Source organism: Pan troglodytes, chromosome 13 (assembly GCF_028858775.2).
Source record: "Pan troglodytes isolate AG18354 chromosome 13, NHGRI_mPanTro3-v2.0_pri, whole genome shotgun sequence".
NCBI lineage: Eukaryota > Metazoa > Chordata > Mammalia > Primates > Hominidae > Pan > Pan troglodytes.
This window is the reverse complement of record NC_072411.2, coordinates 121,723,005-121,737,658: the sequence shown is the minus strand read 5'-3', so window position 1 is coordinate 121,737,658 and position 14,654 is coordinate 121,723,005. Positions and strand designations below refer to the sequence as shown.

General features: G+C 57.1%; 1 protein-coding gene across 16 annotated transcripts in view; it reads right to left on the bottom strand.

Annotated features, from left to right (window-relative positions):
* Positions 1-14,654, bottom strand: part of SPEG (striated muscle enriched protein kinase) — a 58,772-nt gene that overhangs the window by 17,644 nt on the left and 26,474 nt on the right. For 14 of the 16 annotated variants that reach the window (XR_001716023.4, XM_016949374.4, XM_016949371.4 and 11 more), the window contains 12 exons: positions 13,919-14,094; positions 13,590-13,678; positions 11,388-11,563; positions 8,566-8,826; positions 7,263-7,421; positions 6,952-7,141; positions 6,621-6,844; positions 4,013-4,132; positions 3,669-3,773; positions 2,904-3,110; positions 2,375-2,498; positions 2,099-2,274 (listed from right to left, as the gene is read on the bottom strand). Coding sequence is in view for 15 of the 16 variants with exons in the window: in XM_016949374.4 (XP_016804863.2) it covers positions 2,099-2,274; positions 2,375-2,498; positions 2,904-3,110; positions 3,669-3,773; positions 4,013-4,132; positions 6,621-6,844; positions 6,952-7,141; positions 7,263-7,421; positions 8,566-8,826; positions 11,388-11,563; positions 13,590-13,678; positions 13,919-14,094 (2,007 nt within the window). In the remaining variant the exon portion in view is untranslated. Of the gene's footprint in view, positions 1-2,098; positions 2,275-2,374; positions 2,499-2,903; positions 3,111-3,668; positions 3,774-4,012; positions 4,133-6,620; positions 6,845-6,951; positions 7,142-7,262; positions 7,422-8,565; positions 8,827-9,137; positions 9,944-11,387; positions 11,564-13,589; positions 13,679-13,918; positions 14,095-14,654 lie in introns of those variants that run through there. The other 2 variants (XM_016949379.4, XM_009444284.4) reach the window with 1 other exon arrangement.

Genomic DNA, 14,654 nt, shown 5'->3' with positions numbered 1-14,654 from the left:
TTGAGCATCTCAGACTGAGGAGAAGTAGGATGAGTCAGGCACTTGGGAAGGCAGGGCAGCCGGGTGTGGACCCCCACCCTTCACAGGCACACAGACAACGGGGGAGGCCATCCCGGGGGTGGGGAAGACACTGCAGTGAGGTTGACGTGGAGGAAGGGGGGCCACCACTCCACTTGCCCTGTCTGGGTGTGGCTGGGTGGGGTCTAGTGGAATAGGGGTGTCAGTGCAAGCCCCAGCCCCATCAGAGCCCTGACTGGCTGGGCTCAAATGGGGTTTCATCGGTCACTGTTCCAGCTAGGCTGTGCTGCAGGGCTCTCAGGGCCAGGGGCTCCCCAAACTTCAGGGCTCCCCCTATATCTGGGAAGAAAGGTGAGTCCTGAAGATGAACTGTCAAGGAGTAAAGTGGTGACTGAGTGGAGAATGCTAGGGACAGGGCAGGCAAGGAGGGAGACACTTAAAAGAGCACCCAGCACCCCCACCATCTTCACAGCAGGGCCAGAAGCGTTCCCTGTCTCTTTGTTACACACCCTATTGCCACTTATCTTCCACTTCACAGACGCCTCCCCTCGCCTCTAGGAATCCTGTCCCCCATGGGCTGGGAGGTGGTGGGGGCAGTCTATGAAGGTCAAAGCACCGGAAAGTTTCAAGTGAGCTTCAATGGTTTTTTGAAAGCACCAGAAAATGTCCATTTACCCATGATAAGATTGCCTGTGCTAAGTAAAATGTCACTTTCTTTGCTTTTGGTTGGAATTGTATTTACTCAGCAGGTAACCCTGTTTAGCCCATGTTGATCAGGAGTTCTGAGTGGCGGTTACATATGTCTAGAGTTAATTAACAAATTGGAAAACCAAACAGTTACTACCTAATGCATTAGGTAGTAACTAGTTTGAGAAACTACATCTTTAAAGGAAAAATTATAAAAAGAATCCTAAGGCTCGAGGCGGTGGCTCACATCTATAATCTCAGCACTTTGGGAAGCCGAGGTGGACGGATTACTTGAGGCCAGGAGTTCCAGACCAGCCTGGCCAACACAGCAAAACCCCATCTCTACTAAAAATACAAAAAATTAGCTGGGCGTGGTTGTGCATGCCTGTAGTCCCAGCTACTTGGCAGCCTGAGGCACAAGAATCACTCAAACCTGGGAGGTGGAGGTTGCAGTGAGCCGAGATGGTGTGGGTGACAGAGTGAGATGACTGTCTCAAAAAAAAGAATCCTTGCTGCAAACATTGGGAGGCTCTGTCAAACAGGCTTGTGCCGAAGGGCGGCCAGGATTCTCAGGGCTGGCAGTTCGGTGATAAGATGTGCTCATGGGTTTCTTTAAAAACCAACTTGGTCTTCCCATGTTTGTTATATCTGAGATACTATTTCCTATTATGTTTAACACAGGAGCTAGGAGTCAGGCAGCCACACTTGAACCCAGCTCCTGTACTTATTAGGTTCTGTGAACTTGGGCCAGTTACTCTTAGCCTCGGCCTCAGTCTCCTCATCTGTAAAATGGGGATAATAACCAATCCCATCTCACAAGGCTGATGTAAACATTAAATGAGGCAATACATGTAAAGTGCTTAGTGCTTAGTACTGAGACTGGCACACACTAGGCTCAATACATTTTTTTTTTTTTTTGAGACGGAGTTTTGCTCTTGTTGCCCAGGCTAGAGTGCAATGGAGCGATCTCGGCTCACTGCAACCTCTGCCTCCCAGGTTCAAGTGATTCTCCTGCCTCAGCCTCCCAAGTAGCTGGGACTACAGGCACCTGCCACCACACCCAGCTAATTTTTGTATTTTTAGTAGAGACAGGGTTTCACCATGTTGGCGAGGCTGGTCATGATCTCCTGACCTCAGGTAATCCACCTGTGTCGGCCTCCCAAAGTGCTGAGATTACAGGTGTGAGCCACCGCGTCTGGCCAATAAATCTTGTTAGTATGATTGTTGTCATTATTACTAATATGGTATTTGTATAGCCATGACATGGACAGGCCTGACCAGAGGACATGGGTTTGGATCTGCAGCAGTGTCAGGCAGGTTGTGTACCTGGGGGTGTGAGTAGAGAGCTTTGGGCCTTGGAGGGAGGCTAGGAAGAAGGCCCGCTGTCACCCACCTGCCAGCTCCAATGTGACCGAGCAGGTCTGTGTGCCGTGACGGTTTCGGGCGGTGCAGGTGAGGGCCCCCATGTCCCGGCGGCTCACCTGGCAGATCCGAAGACAGTACTGGTCATCATCTGGCTGGCTCAGCTCGTACACACCGGCCCGTGCCTCTAGGAGGGCCCCTCGGCAGCTAGGGGACACATGACAGGGAGGTCACCCAGATCTTGCCCCAGGGCATTCCGGCCAGGCTGGGCCAGACCTGGGCTGCCACATGTGGGAAAGGGGCCCACCTCCTCCAGACGACCTGGGCCTCCACATGGTTGAATGTGACGGTGATGCTGGCAGGCTGTCCCTCCACCACATACACGATGTCTGGTTTGTCCAGCATGGCAGGGGCCTCCTCCAGGGGTGGGCCTGGGAGGAGGAGAGCGCAGCTCTGTGCTGGGCTTGACACCAGGTCCTCAGCACCCACCACTCCTCTAACACCCCTCATCAACACTTGAGTTCCGTTTTTACAGATGGGAAAGCTGAAGCTCAGAGAGGTTTAGCGATTTGTCTGGGGAACACAGCCAGGGAGCGGCAAAGCTGGGGTTGTGGGGTTGGACCCCAGCAGGCCCGATTCCAAAGCCTGAGCTTCAGCCACCGTGCCCTGCTGCTTTCAGGAAGGAGAAGGAAGTGTACAGATGGGCCAAGGTCCCACCCGGCCAGGCTGCTCCTGCCAGTTACCATGTCCAGGCCAGCCCTTGAGCCTCCACCACAGGGCCCCATTCCCCATCCCAGCAGCTCCCACCCCCACCCGACAGGAGCACCCAGGCTCACCGTGCTCCAGCAGCTGCACAGGCTCAGAAGGGGGTGAGGGCTTGCTGCTGCTCTTGACAGTGGTGCTGAGGACCCGGAAGATGTGCTGGACCCCCTTACGCAGCCCTGTGGCTGCCCACCCTGGCTCCCGCAGGCCTGTGACCAGTGCCGTCCACTGGTCCGAGCCCAGCACCTGGTGCTGCACTGTGTACGTCAGGGAGTCCGGGTCTAGCGGGAGAGGAGCTACTAGAGGCTGCTGTTGCAGGAGCAGTAAACCCTCCCCATCCAGCTGGCCCGGGACCCTGGAACTCATCATTAGTCTGCTCTGATGACGTGCCTCAGTCTCTGCTGTTGCTTCCTGCCTGTCCCCCCATCTGCTCTTGCCCAGCCACTTCCCTGGGAGGTTTAGAGCCAACAAGGTACCAGTACAGGCACAGATGGGGCTGGAATTGAACTCTAATTCCTTGATACCTGAGGTAGGGAAACTGAGGCAGAGCGGGAGGAGATCCTGGACAAGAGGAGGGGAGGGCATTTGCAAGTCCTGACCCAGGCACCCACTCTGAGGATGGGAAGGGAATGTGGCAGTGCCCCGTGCCTCCTCTCCTCACCCAGAGCAAGAGCCCCATGCAACGTGGAGAGAAGACGGGCAAAGCTGTTCCTGCCGGCATTCCATCAGCTCCTGCCCCTGCCCATCCGCTTCTGGGGCCTGGCCCCCATGGTGTCCTGCCTGAGCCTGCCTTCCCCACACCCCTTCCCCACCCATGGCCCTGTGCAGCCCTGACCCACCGATGGCCATGTCCAGACTCCTGGGGGGGTTCCATGTGAGTGTGACCATCCTCCCCGTTACAGCCACCACCTGCGGGGCGCCATCTGGAGGGCCTGGGACCACATCTGAAAGCCACAGGTCGAATGTCTGCTGGGTCCAAGGGCCCAACAGCCCCACAGGATCACCGAGCCTCAGTGCAGGAGGCTAGGGCCTGGGGGCTCAGCCGCAGGGGCAGGGGTAAGGCAAGAGGGTCCCCAGGGGATGGAGGGGAAGGGAGCTGGGTGGAGGCCCCTTTCCCTGAGCCCCCACGTAGTGCCAGAGGCCAGGCTGTGTGTGCAGCTGACCACGAGGGTGCCTGCCTCACCTGTGACATACAGGTGGGCATAGCAGGCAGCTTTGCCCAGCTTGTTGGCAATGACGCTCTTGTAGACACCGGCGTGCTGAGGCCCCACGGCAGGGAACACCAAGCGATGCACATCCCTGTCTGGTGGGGGAGGGACAGTGGCATTGGGCCTGAGCCCGGAGGATACCTTGAGGGGTAGGCCCATGCCATCCCAGGCCTGGTCCCTCACCCCCATCCACTGCAGGGAGGAGGCGAGTGGGCAAGGATGGGGCAAGGATGGGGCAGGCAGCAGGAAGTGCATCCATGGTGCAGCAAAGTCTGGGTCCGGGCCCGGGCTGGCTTCCAAGTCTACATCTGCCCTGGCCCCTCTGGTCTGTCCCTCCAGTGTGTCAGGCCAAGCAACTTATCATCTTCTCTTCCTCCTACACTGGGCCACCCTCTGGGGTCCCTGCCTCTGTTGACTGGCCCCTCGTCTTCCCACCTCTGCATGGTCACAACCTCTATGTCAAAACTCGAACAAAGCTTTGTTCCCAAGGCCCCTCCCCTAAGCCCTTCTTCTCCATCCCCAAGGCCACTGCCATTCTGTCTCCAGCAAAGCTGCAGGGAAGCCCTCCAGGAGGACAGCAAAGCCCTCAACCCAAACTCCCTGCCAGCCACGTCTCTGTTGCTCCTCTGCATCTTGATGCTGGCTAACTATCAGGCCCCTGAACGAGACACCGAGTTCCATCTCCAGGTCATTGCTCACAACATTCCTCCCTTGGGGAATGCTCTCCTCTTACCTAAGGCTTCCTTGTCCTTCAAGACATAGTTTAAGTGGGTACAGCCCATGAAGCCCCCCTGCCCCTGGCCCGCTCTCTACCCCTCATCCTCTGACTCCTCCCAGGACCCCAACCCTCTCGCCTGCACATCGATGGGCACTGGCCCACGCTGCTTTTCATGGGCGGGGGCTCTTCCTCTTGCATCAGTCATAGCTCCTGACCTGGCCTGCAAGCTCCTTAAAGAGAGGGCTGACGTCGTCAGATCTGCTTGTCCCACCAGACCCAGAACCTCACACACAGTAAGTACCAAATACATTCTATGATATATTACAAGAGTTGCCTGCTCTGTGCCCAGCCTATACCAGGTACCTGACATGCTTTCCCCCTCGTGAATCCTTGCAACAACTCTACAAAATTATCCCTATTTTACCAATGAGGTCAGAGATATTGACTTGTTCAAGGTCACACGGCTAATAAATGATAGTTTGACCTTGGTACCATGTGATTCCAAAGCTCTTTCCCTACTCCCTGCTCCCTGGATGATAAGGAGGCTGTCTCTGGCGAAGACACAGAGAGGAGGCCTGCACTGTCCTCCTTCATGTCAGGGCTGTCCCTAGACACCCCTCCCTTCTCTTTGCAGTTATCTCTGCATGGAACAGTCACCCATTCATTTATCTCTGCTGACACTATTTATAAGAGAAGAGAAGCCAAGGGCTGCCAGTGACCCCAGATACAGGCAGAAGCGGAGACGCCAGCCTAGATCCTGAGACAGACACTCACCCAGGGCCTCAGAGCAGACTGGGAGACAGGGAGGCCTGCTGCTGAGAATGACAGTCATGGGAGGCTGTGGGCAGGGGTTGGAGCTGGGGTGGCATCACTGGAGATGGGCAGGCAGGCAGGCAGGGAGGATGTAGCATGGGTGACAGGGACATCCTGGTTAAGAGCTGGGCACCAGGGTCAGACAGTCCTTTCTTGCCTCTGGGCAGCTTCCTGTATCTCTCTAAGCCTCAGTTTCCCCATCTGTAAATGGGGCTAATAGTATCCGCCTTACAGGCCTATGGCAACGTAAGATGGTCCTTGTCATACCTTTAGCTCTCAGGACCTGGCACTTAGAAAGCACTTAATGAAGGTGATCTTTGTCATGTTGCAGCCATAAGGGGAAATCATCATGGGTCAAAGAGTGGGCACTGTCTTATGGGAGGTGGGCAGACCTTCTCACACAAGACTCAGATTCCTTCAAGGATGGAACTGAGATGCTCCCATAAGAAAGTATCCCAGGCTAAGAGGACACCAACCCAAATACGTTCCTCTGTGTCTCCGCTGGCCCCTTCTTCTTTATTTGCTATTTGTTAGCAACCCTGGACAGAGCATCCCTTCCATGCCAGACACTGCCCACACCTGCTTTTTCATTGCAATGTCTCCAGGAAGTACCACCGCTGATGATAATGGCTACTAAAACAAGAATACTGAGACTTCACACCTCCCAACTGCTTGCCAGGTGCCAGGCCCTGCTCTGGGGCTTATATGCATTAACTGATTTAGTCTCGTAACAACCCAATTACAGATGAGAAACTGAGGCACAGAGGGCTTCTGTAACTTGCTCATGGGCCCGATGCGGGTTAGTAGCAGGCTGTACTGCCTGCCCAGTCAGTGCTAACAGGCACTGAGGGGTGACTCAGCAGATGAGTGCTGTGTGGGCTTGCAGGGGAGGCAGTGACCTCACAGTCCCTCCGGGTTCCCTTCCCCCAGGCACCCTGTCCCTGGTCAGGCTACAGAGGAAAGGCCTGGGGAAAGCTAGGGAGAGGGGCAGGGCATTGCAAGCCAAGTGGGTGCTGCAGGGGACACTCCCGGGGACCTTCCCAGACACGTACACTGTGTCATGCGCCGGTCGTCGCTGCTCTGGATGCGGTGGCCGTTGTGGAACCAGCTGATGGTGGGGTAGGGCAGGCCGGTCACCTGGCACTCTAGCATGGCCTCCTTGGCCAGTCCCACCTCCAGGTCCTGCAGTGGCCGCAGGAAGTCGGGAATGGACAGCCGCTCCAGCTCACCCTGCTCTGGCTCCTCGGGAATGGATGGCATCTTCTCCAGCTTCGAGCTGCAAGACCACACGGCTGCCCAGAGGCCCAGGGCTGTGCCTCCCACCCCAAGGCTGGGCTGGCCCCTCACAGGCAGCCCCAGCATCATTTGGGGCCCCGGTGGTACCTGGGGCCTGAGGCGGCTGTCCGGGGCTCTTCTACATACAGCTGGGCTGAGCAGTGGGCCTGGCCATGGGTGTTAACAGCACTGACCGCATAGAGCCCCTCATCCTCGCTACCCACATGGGCAATGTGCAGTGAGTGCAGACCCCCGTCCTGCCGCAGCCGCAAGTTCTCACTCTCCTCCATGGGGCGGCCTGCAGAAGGGAGGGGTGGGAATGCAGAGCAGGCACAGTGAGGGGCCCTGCCCTCTGGGTGCACCCCATCCCCGCCTGGGCCTTTGGGGGGCCCTCAACACCTGCCGCACAGGGGCCGTACCAAAATGAGTCCAGGTAACAACAGGGGGCGGGGTGCCACTGATCTTGCAGTCGAAACGGGCAGCTCGGCCCTCCAACACCTCCACATCTTCCAGCAGCCGTGTGAACAGGGGTGCCAACGAGGGCCGCACGGTCAGCCGGGCACTGCAGGTCAGCTCATCTGTGGGGCAGGGGGAAGCTCAGAGATAGGGAAGGCTAAGGAGGCCCAGGCATCCCAACCCACCACTCCTGACCTAAGGCTGAGCAGGAAGCTGGAGCCTGGGCAGAGCCCAGCAAAGGCTCTGGGTACTCAGGGGAGGAAGTGGGCACAGATCCAGAGACTAGACCTCGAGAGGGTGGAGGTCAGCAAGGGTGGGTGCAGACTGCCATGGTGGGCTGGGGACTCCATAGGAGCCCAGGGCCTGAGCCCAGGGCCTGGCCCCAGCTCCCCCTTCCTCCCCTCACCCTGCCCACCCTGGAAGAAGCACAGCCCAGCTCTGAGAGGGTCCTAGAAGCCAAGCCCACCCCTCCTCCATCTACTTCTCAGAATTCTCCTCTGTGCTGGGGTCATGCCCATGCTCCTAGCCACCTGCCCCAGACCCAGAGCAGATGCCCCTTGACCCCACTCTACCAACCCCCAAAGAAGCTTCTGGAGGAGATAAGGGTCCCTTATGCTGACCCAATGCACCCTCCTGCTTCTAAAGCCCCTCCAGCTTCCGCTTAGGTCTTCATCACCCACAGTGTAGCGAGGCAGGTGCTGTAATCTCTGCCCTTCCATGAGGGCAGGCGCAGGTCAGAGATAGCATCAGTGGTAACAATGGCTGGCATTTATTAGGCAGGTGTGCCATTTGAAACCCATTTCTGGAATGCTCAGTGCCCTACCCTCTCCTGGAAAGGCCCTTTGACAGGCCCTGTGCTTTGTTCTTCACATAAACTATCTCATTAATCCTACCAATCCCTCTACAGAGGAGGAATGATCACCATCCCTGTTCTACAGATGAACAGGCTAAAGCTCAGAGAGATGAAGTGACTTGTTCAAAGTTATATGGCTGGTGACTTGCAGGGCAGGCGTGGGAACCCATGTTCACCTCAGCAGACACACTCCCTCCTAGGAACAGTTAACCCTGTTGCGGCCTTTCCTTTGTGCTATGCACTATTCTAAGTGCTCATTTTATTGAGGCCAGGGCAATGTACTAGCTCCCACTCTCCCCCGCTTCCCCTCGGGGTTGGAGCTCTGTTTCCCGGGCATCTTACTGTACACCCCCAGTCCCCTCCCTCCAGCTCTTGGGCACCCACGGCAGCCCAATGCCTGAGTGGGGAGTTACCTTTGGCCGTGCTGAGCTTGCAGGTGTAGACGCCACTGTCGTCCTCATGTACAGATGTAAGTAGCAGCTTGCATTTGCGGCCATCGAAATGCATCTTGCATTTGAGCAGTGCAGGCTGCAGCAGGCGGCCACGGCACAGCCAATCCACCTCCACGTCAGTGGGCCCCGCCACCAGGCACTCAAACAGCGCCATCTCCCCGGCCCCCACGTCCACGTCCTGCAGGGGGGCCAGCACGGCCAGGGACCGGCTTTCAGGGTGTGCTGAGGGGAAAGCAGCCACGGGGGCCACGCACAGAGCAGAGACACACAGGGTGAGGGAGACACACATACGCACGCACAGAGAGACAGACAGACACAGAGAGAGAGATGCATTTTGTTCTCTGGAGATGGGGAAAGCCCACCCACCTGGCCAGGACAGCAAGGCATGCCCAGACCTGGCTTCGAGATGGCAATCCAAGCTGGGCCAGGGAGGGTGATTCATGGAGGCAAGAGGGAACTGAGGGAGGGGAAACCGAGAGCGCCACATGGTGGCAGAGACAGCGGCGGGGGAAAAAAAAACACAACACACCAGATGGGTACAAACTGGACTTTATTTGAGTTAAGAAATAGGTGTTTCCAAATCTCTCCACGCTCACTACAGTGGCCCCCTGCTCCTGCTCCTGCACCAAACCTGGTTAACTCCCTCATTCCCAGACAGAGCACCCCAGCCCTGACAGAGAAGGAGGGGGCCCCAAACGGGCCCTAAACCTGCCAGGGCCAGGGCTCAGCCAGGCTGTTCATCAGCACAGAGCCTGGGGCCTCTGGCTTTTGGTCTTTTGTGAAATAGAAAGTGTTGTGCCATTCGAAACCCATTTATAGAATGGTCAGTGTCCTAACCCTTCCTGGTAAGGCCTTTGTCAACAGCCCCTGCTCCTTGGGCCCCTCCATGCCATGCCGTAATCTCTCCCACTCTGTCTCACCCCACCTCAGCTCCGAGGCATCCTTCCCTGACTGTCACAGACACACAGACAGACAAACAGATAGACAGGCCTGTAGCAGCAGTAGCACATGCACTCGCCCGGTGCTCCCCTTCAGGGAGAGACTCGGGGGGTTGATACCCCTCGCAGCCGCCCCTTCCCAGCACTCAGTCCATCTGTGGGCCTCCTGGCCTGCACAGCCATGTGTCCACTTGGGGAGGGAGGGTCCACAGGGGCCCATGGGCTATCCCCCTGGGGGCTGCATGGGGTGGGGAGGGGAGGCTGGGACGGGTCCGGGCCGGCAGGCCTGGGTCTGTGGGCAGGAGGCAGTGAAACACAGCGAGGTCCGAGAGGTGCCTGAGACAGGGGCGCGGCTCGGAGGGTAGCGGGGGGAGCGCAGGTGGCCCCCTGAGCTCACTCGCCTGTGTACAGACAAAAACCTCAGTCAGCAAGCGGCAGGTTAGTGCAGCATACGCGCACGCACGCGCACACACACACACACACACGCATGCACACGCACACATGCACGCACACGCACACACGCACGCACACGCACACACACGCATGCACACACACGCATACATGCACACACGCACACGCACACACGCACACACATGCATGCACACACACGCATGCATGCGCACGCACACGCACACATGCACGCACAGGCACACACAGGCACGCAGACCTGGCTAGGGCCCTTCTGCATAGAGGGCTGCCTCTCACACCGCCAGGGCAGCACTGCCATTCTTGGCTCCCTCAAGGTCAGCTCTGGGCTGCGAGGGCCGGCAGCTAGCCAGAGACTGGTTCCTCGGGGTTCCTGGGCAGGCAGAGACCCCGGGCAACCAGGCATTCATGGGATCAGGAGCACCCCAAAGCCTGGGGGTGTCGGAAGGAATCCCCAAGAGAAAGAAGCACCGAGACATGGGTTAATACAGAGAAGCGAGGCAGAGCCAGGCCCTGGAGAGAAAGCAGGCCAGGGAGGAGGGCTGAAGAATCTGGAGACCAAGGAAGTGGCAACTACAGGAACGGCGGGCACAGAGGAGGGGAACTGAGGCAGGGTGGCCAGCAGAGGGACCATGACTGTCAGGGTCTGAGCTCTGAGCCTTGGGGAAGGTCAGGGGCTGGGGGCTGAGTGAGAAGCAAGGAGAGGAAGCGAGGAGCCATTGAGGCGAAGGGTGAGGTGGAAGGCAAGATAAACGGTTGTGGCCTTCGGGGAGGAAAACCCACAGCCCTCGAGGGCCCCCTAGCCAGGGCCTGGCACTCCTGCTGCCTGAGAGGGCCTCTGCACATATGCCCCAGGCTCTGGGGGCCCAGGCCTCTTCACACGTCACAGCTGTGCTCACCCTGGCACCCTAGGGTCCCTGTGATGCTCCAAGCCTAAGCCACCCCAAGGGCCCCTCCGAACGGGTCCAGCCACCAGACTCTCCCCACCGCTACCTCACAGTAGCTTCTGCACAGCAATGGGATGGGAGGGTGGGCAAAGGGGCGAGAGGAGAGGGGGAGGGGGATGAGGGAGGGTCCTGGGCAGAGCAGGGTGACAAAGGCTCAGAAGAGTGTAGAGAGAGCTTGGCCAGTGGCAGGTGCAGGGTCTCTGGCTGCTGCCAGGGCTCCGTGATGGAGCAACAGGGAAGGTGGTGTTGTGTAGTAAGCTGAACACGGAACAATGTGCTGTGCAGCTTTGGGCAGGTCACTTCCTGTCTCTGGGCTTTGGTTCACTCAACAATAATATAAGCAGCTGGACTAGGGGCCCCTTAAGGCCCTTTCAGTGGTGGCATCCTCTAACTGAGGCTGTGTGAGAGCAGACAGTGGGGGAAGGAAGGGGCCAGGGCCAGGTGGGCATTCATGGAGAAATCAGGTACTCACCTCGGACCTCCAAGCGGGCCTCGCACTGCCGAGCACCATACTCATTGACCGCTTTGCAAGTGTAGAAACCAGCATCGCCACGCTCTGCAGCCAGGATCCGCAGCCGGCACAGCCCACCCTCAGCCTCCTCCGCAAAGCGCCGCTGGTCTGGGCGCACAGGCTGGCGGTTTCTCAGCCTGTCAGAGGGGCAAGAACTCAGTCCCAGGGCCCAGGGGCCTGATGTGCGTGCACAGGAACTGGGGCTGCAGCACTGTGCAGGCCTCTCCTTCCCTGTGCAGTTTGCCCAGTCCCCAGATCTGTCCCACTGACCGTGGCCAGGGCTAGGTTTTTACCCCCACTCTGCCATCCCACCCACCTCTAGGAGCTTCCAGGTCACTTCTAACTCCTGGAGCTCTCCCTTCTCGGAACCCTGCTGCATTCAGAGTGGAGCCGTGCTATTTAGCTCTTTTTTCTTTTCTTTCTTTCTTTTTTTTTTTTTTTTAACAGGGTTTCCCTCTGTCACCCAGGCTGGAGTGCAGTGGCACAATCACAGCTCACTGCAACTTCTACCTCCCCAGGCTCAAGCGATCTCCCCACCTCAGCCTCCTGAGTAGCTGGGACTACAGGCACATGCCACCATGCCCAGCTAATTTTTGTATTTTTTGTAGATACAGGGTTTCACCATGTTGTCCACGCTGGTCTTGAACTTCTGGGCTCAAATGATCCTCCTCTCTTGGCTTCCCAAAGTGCTGGGATTACAGACATTGAGCCCTCATGCCTGACCCTATTTAGCTCTTAATAATTCTTAAACTTCCCCATGTCTTATTTTTATTTATTTATAATGGACAGATAGCTTTCCCACTTCCCAAAAGGGATATGAAAAAACTTACAATGTTACAAAAAAAAATCACAGTGGGGGCTGGGCACGGTGGCTCATGCCTGTAATCCCAGCACTTTGGGAGGCCGAGGTGGGTGGATCACCTGAGGTCAGGAGTTCGAGACCAGCCTGACCAGAAACCCTGCCTCTACAAAAAAAACAAAATTAGCTGGGTGTGGTGGCACATGCCTGTAATCCCAGCTACTCAGGAGGCTGAGGCAGGAGAATTCCTTGAACCCAGGAGGCGGAGGTTGCAGTGAGCCCAGATCGCACCACTGCACTCCAGCCTGGGCGACAAAGAGTGAAACTCCATCTAAAAAAAAAAAAAAAAAAAAAAAATCACAGTGGGGACCAGACAATCAATTAAAAATGAAAAACAAAATTCAAACCATAAAAAATTAGCAAGCTGAGTAATCCATGTTCCAGGCACCTGGGATGAGCGAGGCCCCTCTGCTTAGACCCACATTTAACTCGGGGCTGCTGGCAGCTCAGAAACAAATTGTTGTGTGTCTTTTTTTTTTTCAGCAACAGGGTCTTGCTATATTGTCCAGGCTGGAGTGCAGTGGTGTGATCATAGCTCACTGCAACCTCAAACTCCTGGGCTCCAGTGATCCTCCTCCTCACCCTCATAAGTAGCTGGGTCTACAGGCATGTACTACCACGTCCAGCTAATTTAAAAAATTTTTTTGTAGGGACAGAGTCTCACTATGTTGCCCAAGCTGGTCTTCAACTCCTTGGCTCAAGCAATCCTCCTTCCTTGGCCTCTGAAATGTCTTGCTCCTTGCTAATTTTGGGAAGGGGGTATTTTTGTTTTTGACACAGGGTCTCACTCTGTCACCCAGGCTGGAGTGCAATGGTGTGATCTCAGCTCACTACAGCTTCCACCTCCCAGGGTCAAGTAATCCTCTTGCCTCAGCCTCCCAAGTAGCTGGGATTACAAGCGTGCACCACCACATCTGGCTAATTTTTTTGTATTTTTAGTAGAGACAGGGCTTCGCCATGCTGGCCAGGCTGGTCCCAAACTCCTGGCCTCAAGTGATCCATTCACCTCACCTCTCAAAATGCTGGGATTACAGGCGTGAGCCACCGCACCCAGTCATTTATCCCAAATGGACAGACATGAGACCCAAGCCCCTCGCCAGAAGGGGAAGCCCTAAATAAGCCTGGAACATGGGGCAAGGGACAGGGTGCCGGGGGGAATACACTGCTGTCCCTGAGATGAGGCCCCTGAGGCAGATCATGGGGAAGCCCACCAAGATTCCATTTCCTTCCACCCAAAGCCAGACCTCCCAGAGCCAAGCCTGACAGAGAGTCGCTGGTGGGTGGTGGAAAGTGCGGCTACTCACCAGGAGACCACAGGCTTGGGCTCCCCCTGCACGCGGATGCTCATGATGACATCTTGGCCTTCTCTTACTGACTGGTCCATAAGTGAGACCTGAAGGGGGTACCCCAAAGTGTCAGGGGAAGACAGGGCAGAGCCTTGGGTCCTGGGGGCTGTGGAATCTGAGATGGAGGACTCTTCCATAGCCAGGCTGAGACTGGCTCTGGGTAAGAGGGTTTGAATGGGAGTAAAGTTCCAGGTCTTGATGTTGCCTAGGCATGGCCCCAAGAACAAGGGGGCACCCAAAGGAACGGGGGCACACAGGAGGCTAGGCCCCAGCCTCAGCGGTCTGACCTTGAAGGTGGGGGGTGCCTTGGAGCCAGTGTCAGAAGAACGGCGGTTCTGGCTGGGACTGGGCTTCATGGTGGGGGTTCGTGGCCAGGTCTCCCCAGGCTCTGGGAACTCCTCTGGGGGACTCAGGTATTCCTCGTCGGAGGTGATGGGGCTGCTGAAAGGGGATGTAGACCCACCTGGAGAGAGACAGAGATAGCTACCAGGGAGGAAGGCGAGCAGAGAGCCTGGGAGAGCTGGCTGGAATGTCGCCCAGAGCCCAGGAGTTGGGGCAGCTCCCCGCAGGCCGGCCCTGCCCTGACTTCACCCCCAGGCTCCTGCGACCTCGCCCAGCTTCTTCCCCTCCCTGAGCCCCTGGAACCTCCTCTGCCACTGGCTCTGCCAACACCGACCCTGTGGATCCTCCCAGGAGGGGACACCATAGGGAAAGGCCTGGGGCAAAGGGTTCGGGCAGCAGAGGGGCCACTCCTGGGCCTGGTGGGAGAATTCCACTGGAGCAGGGCACCCACATTCCTGACATGGACTAGAGACCTAAACTACCAACTGCAGGCTCCAAAAGCAGGGGAAGCAGGTCTATGGAACCCTGGAGCAGCATGGCTAGGACGCCCATTTCTTGGGCGAGCTGGGCCCGGTGCAGAGGAACACACACCGCAGACAAGTCACATCCCGACCTCGGTCCAGGGCCAATGAGGCGGCACCATCTAGCCTGCCCCTCCCCCTTTCCCTTCTCAGCTTCCTG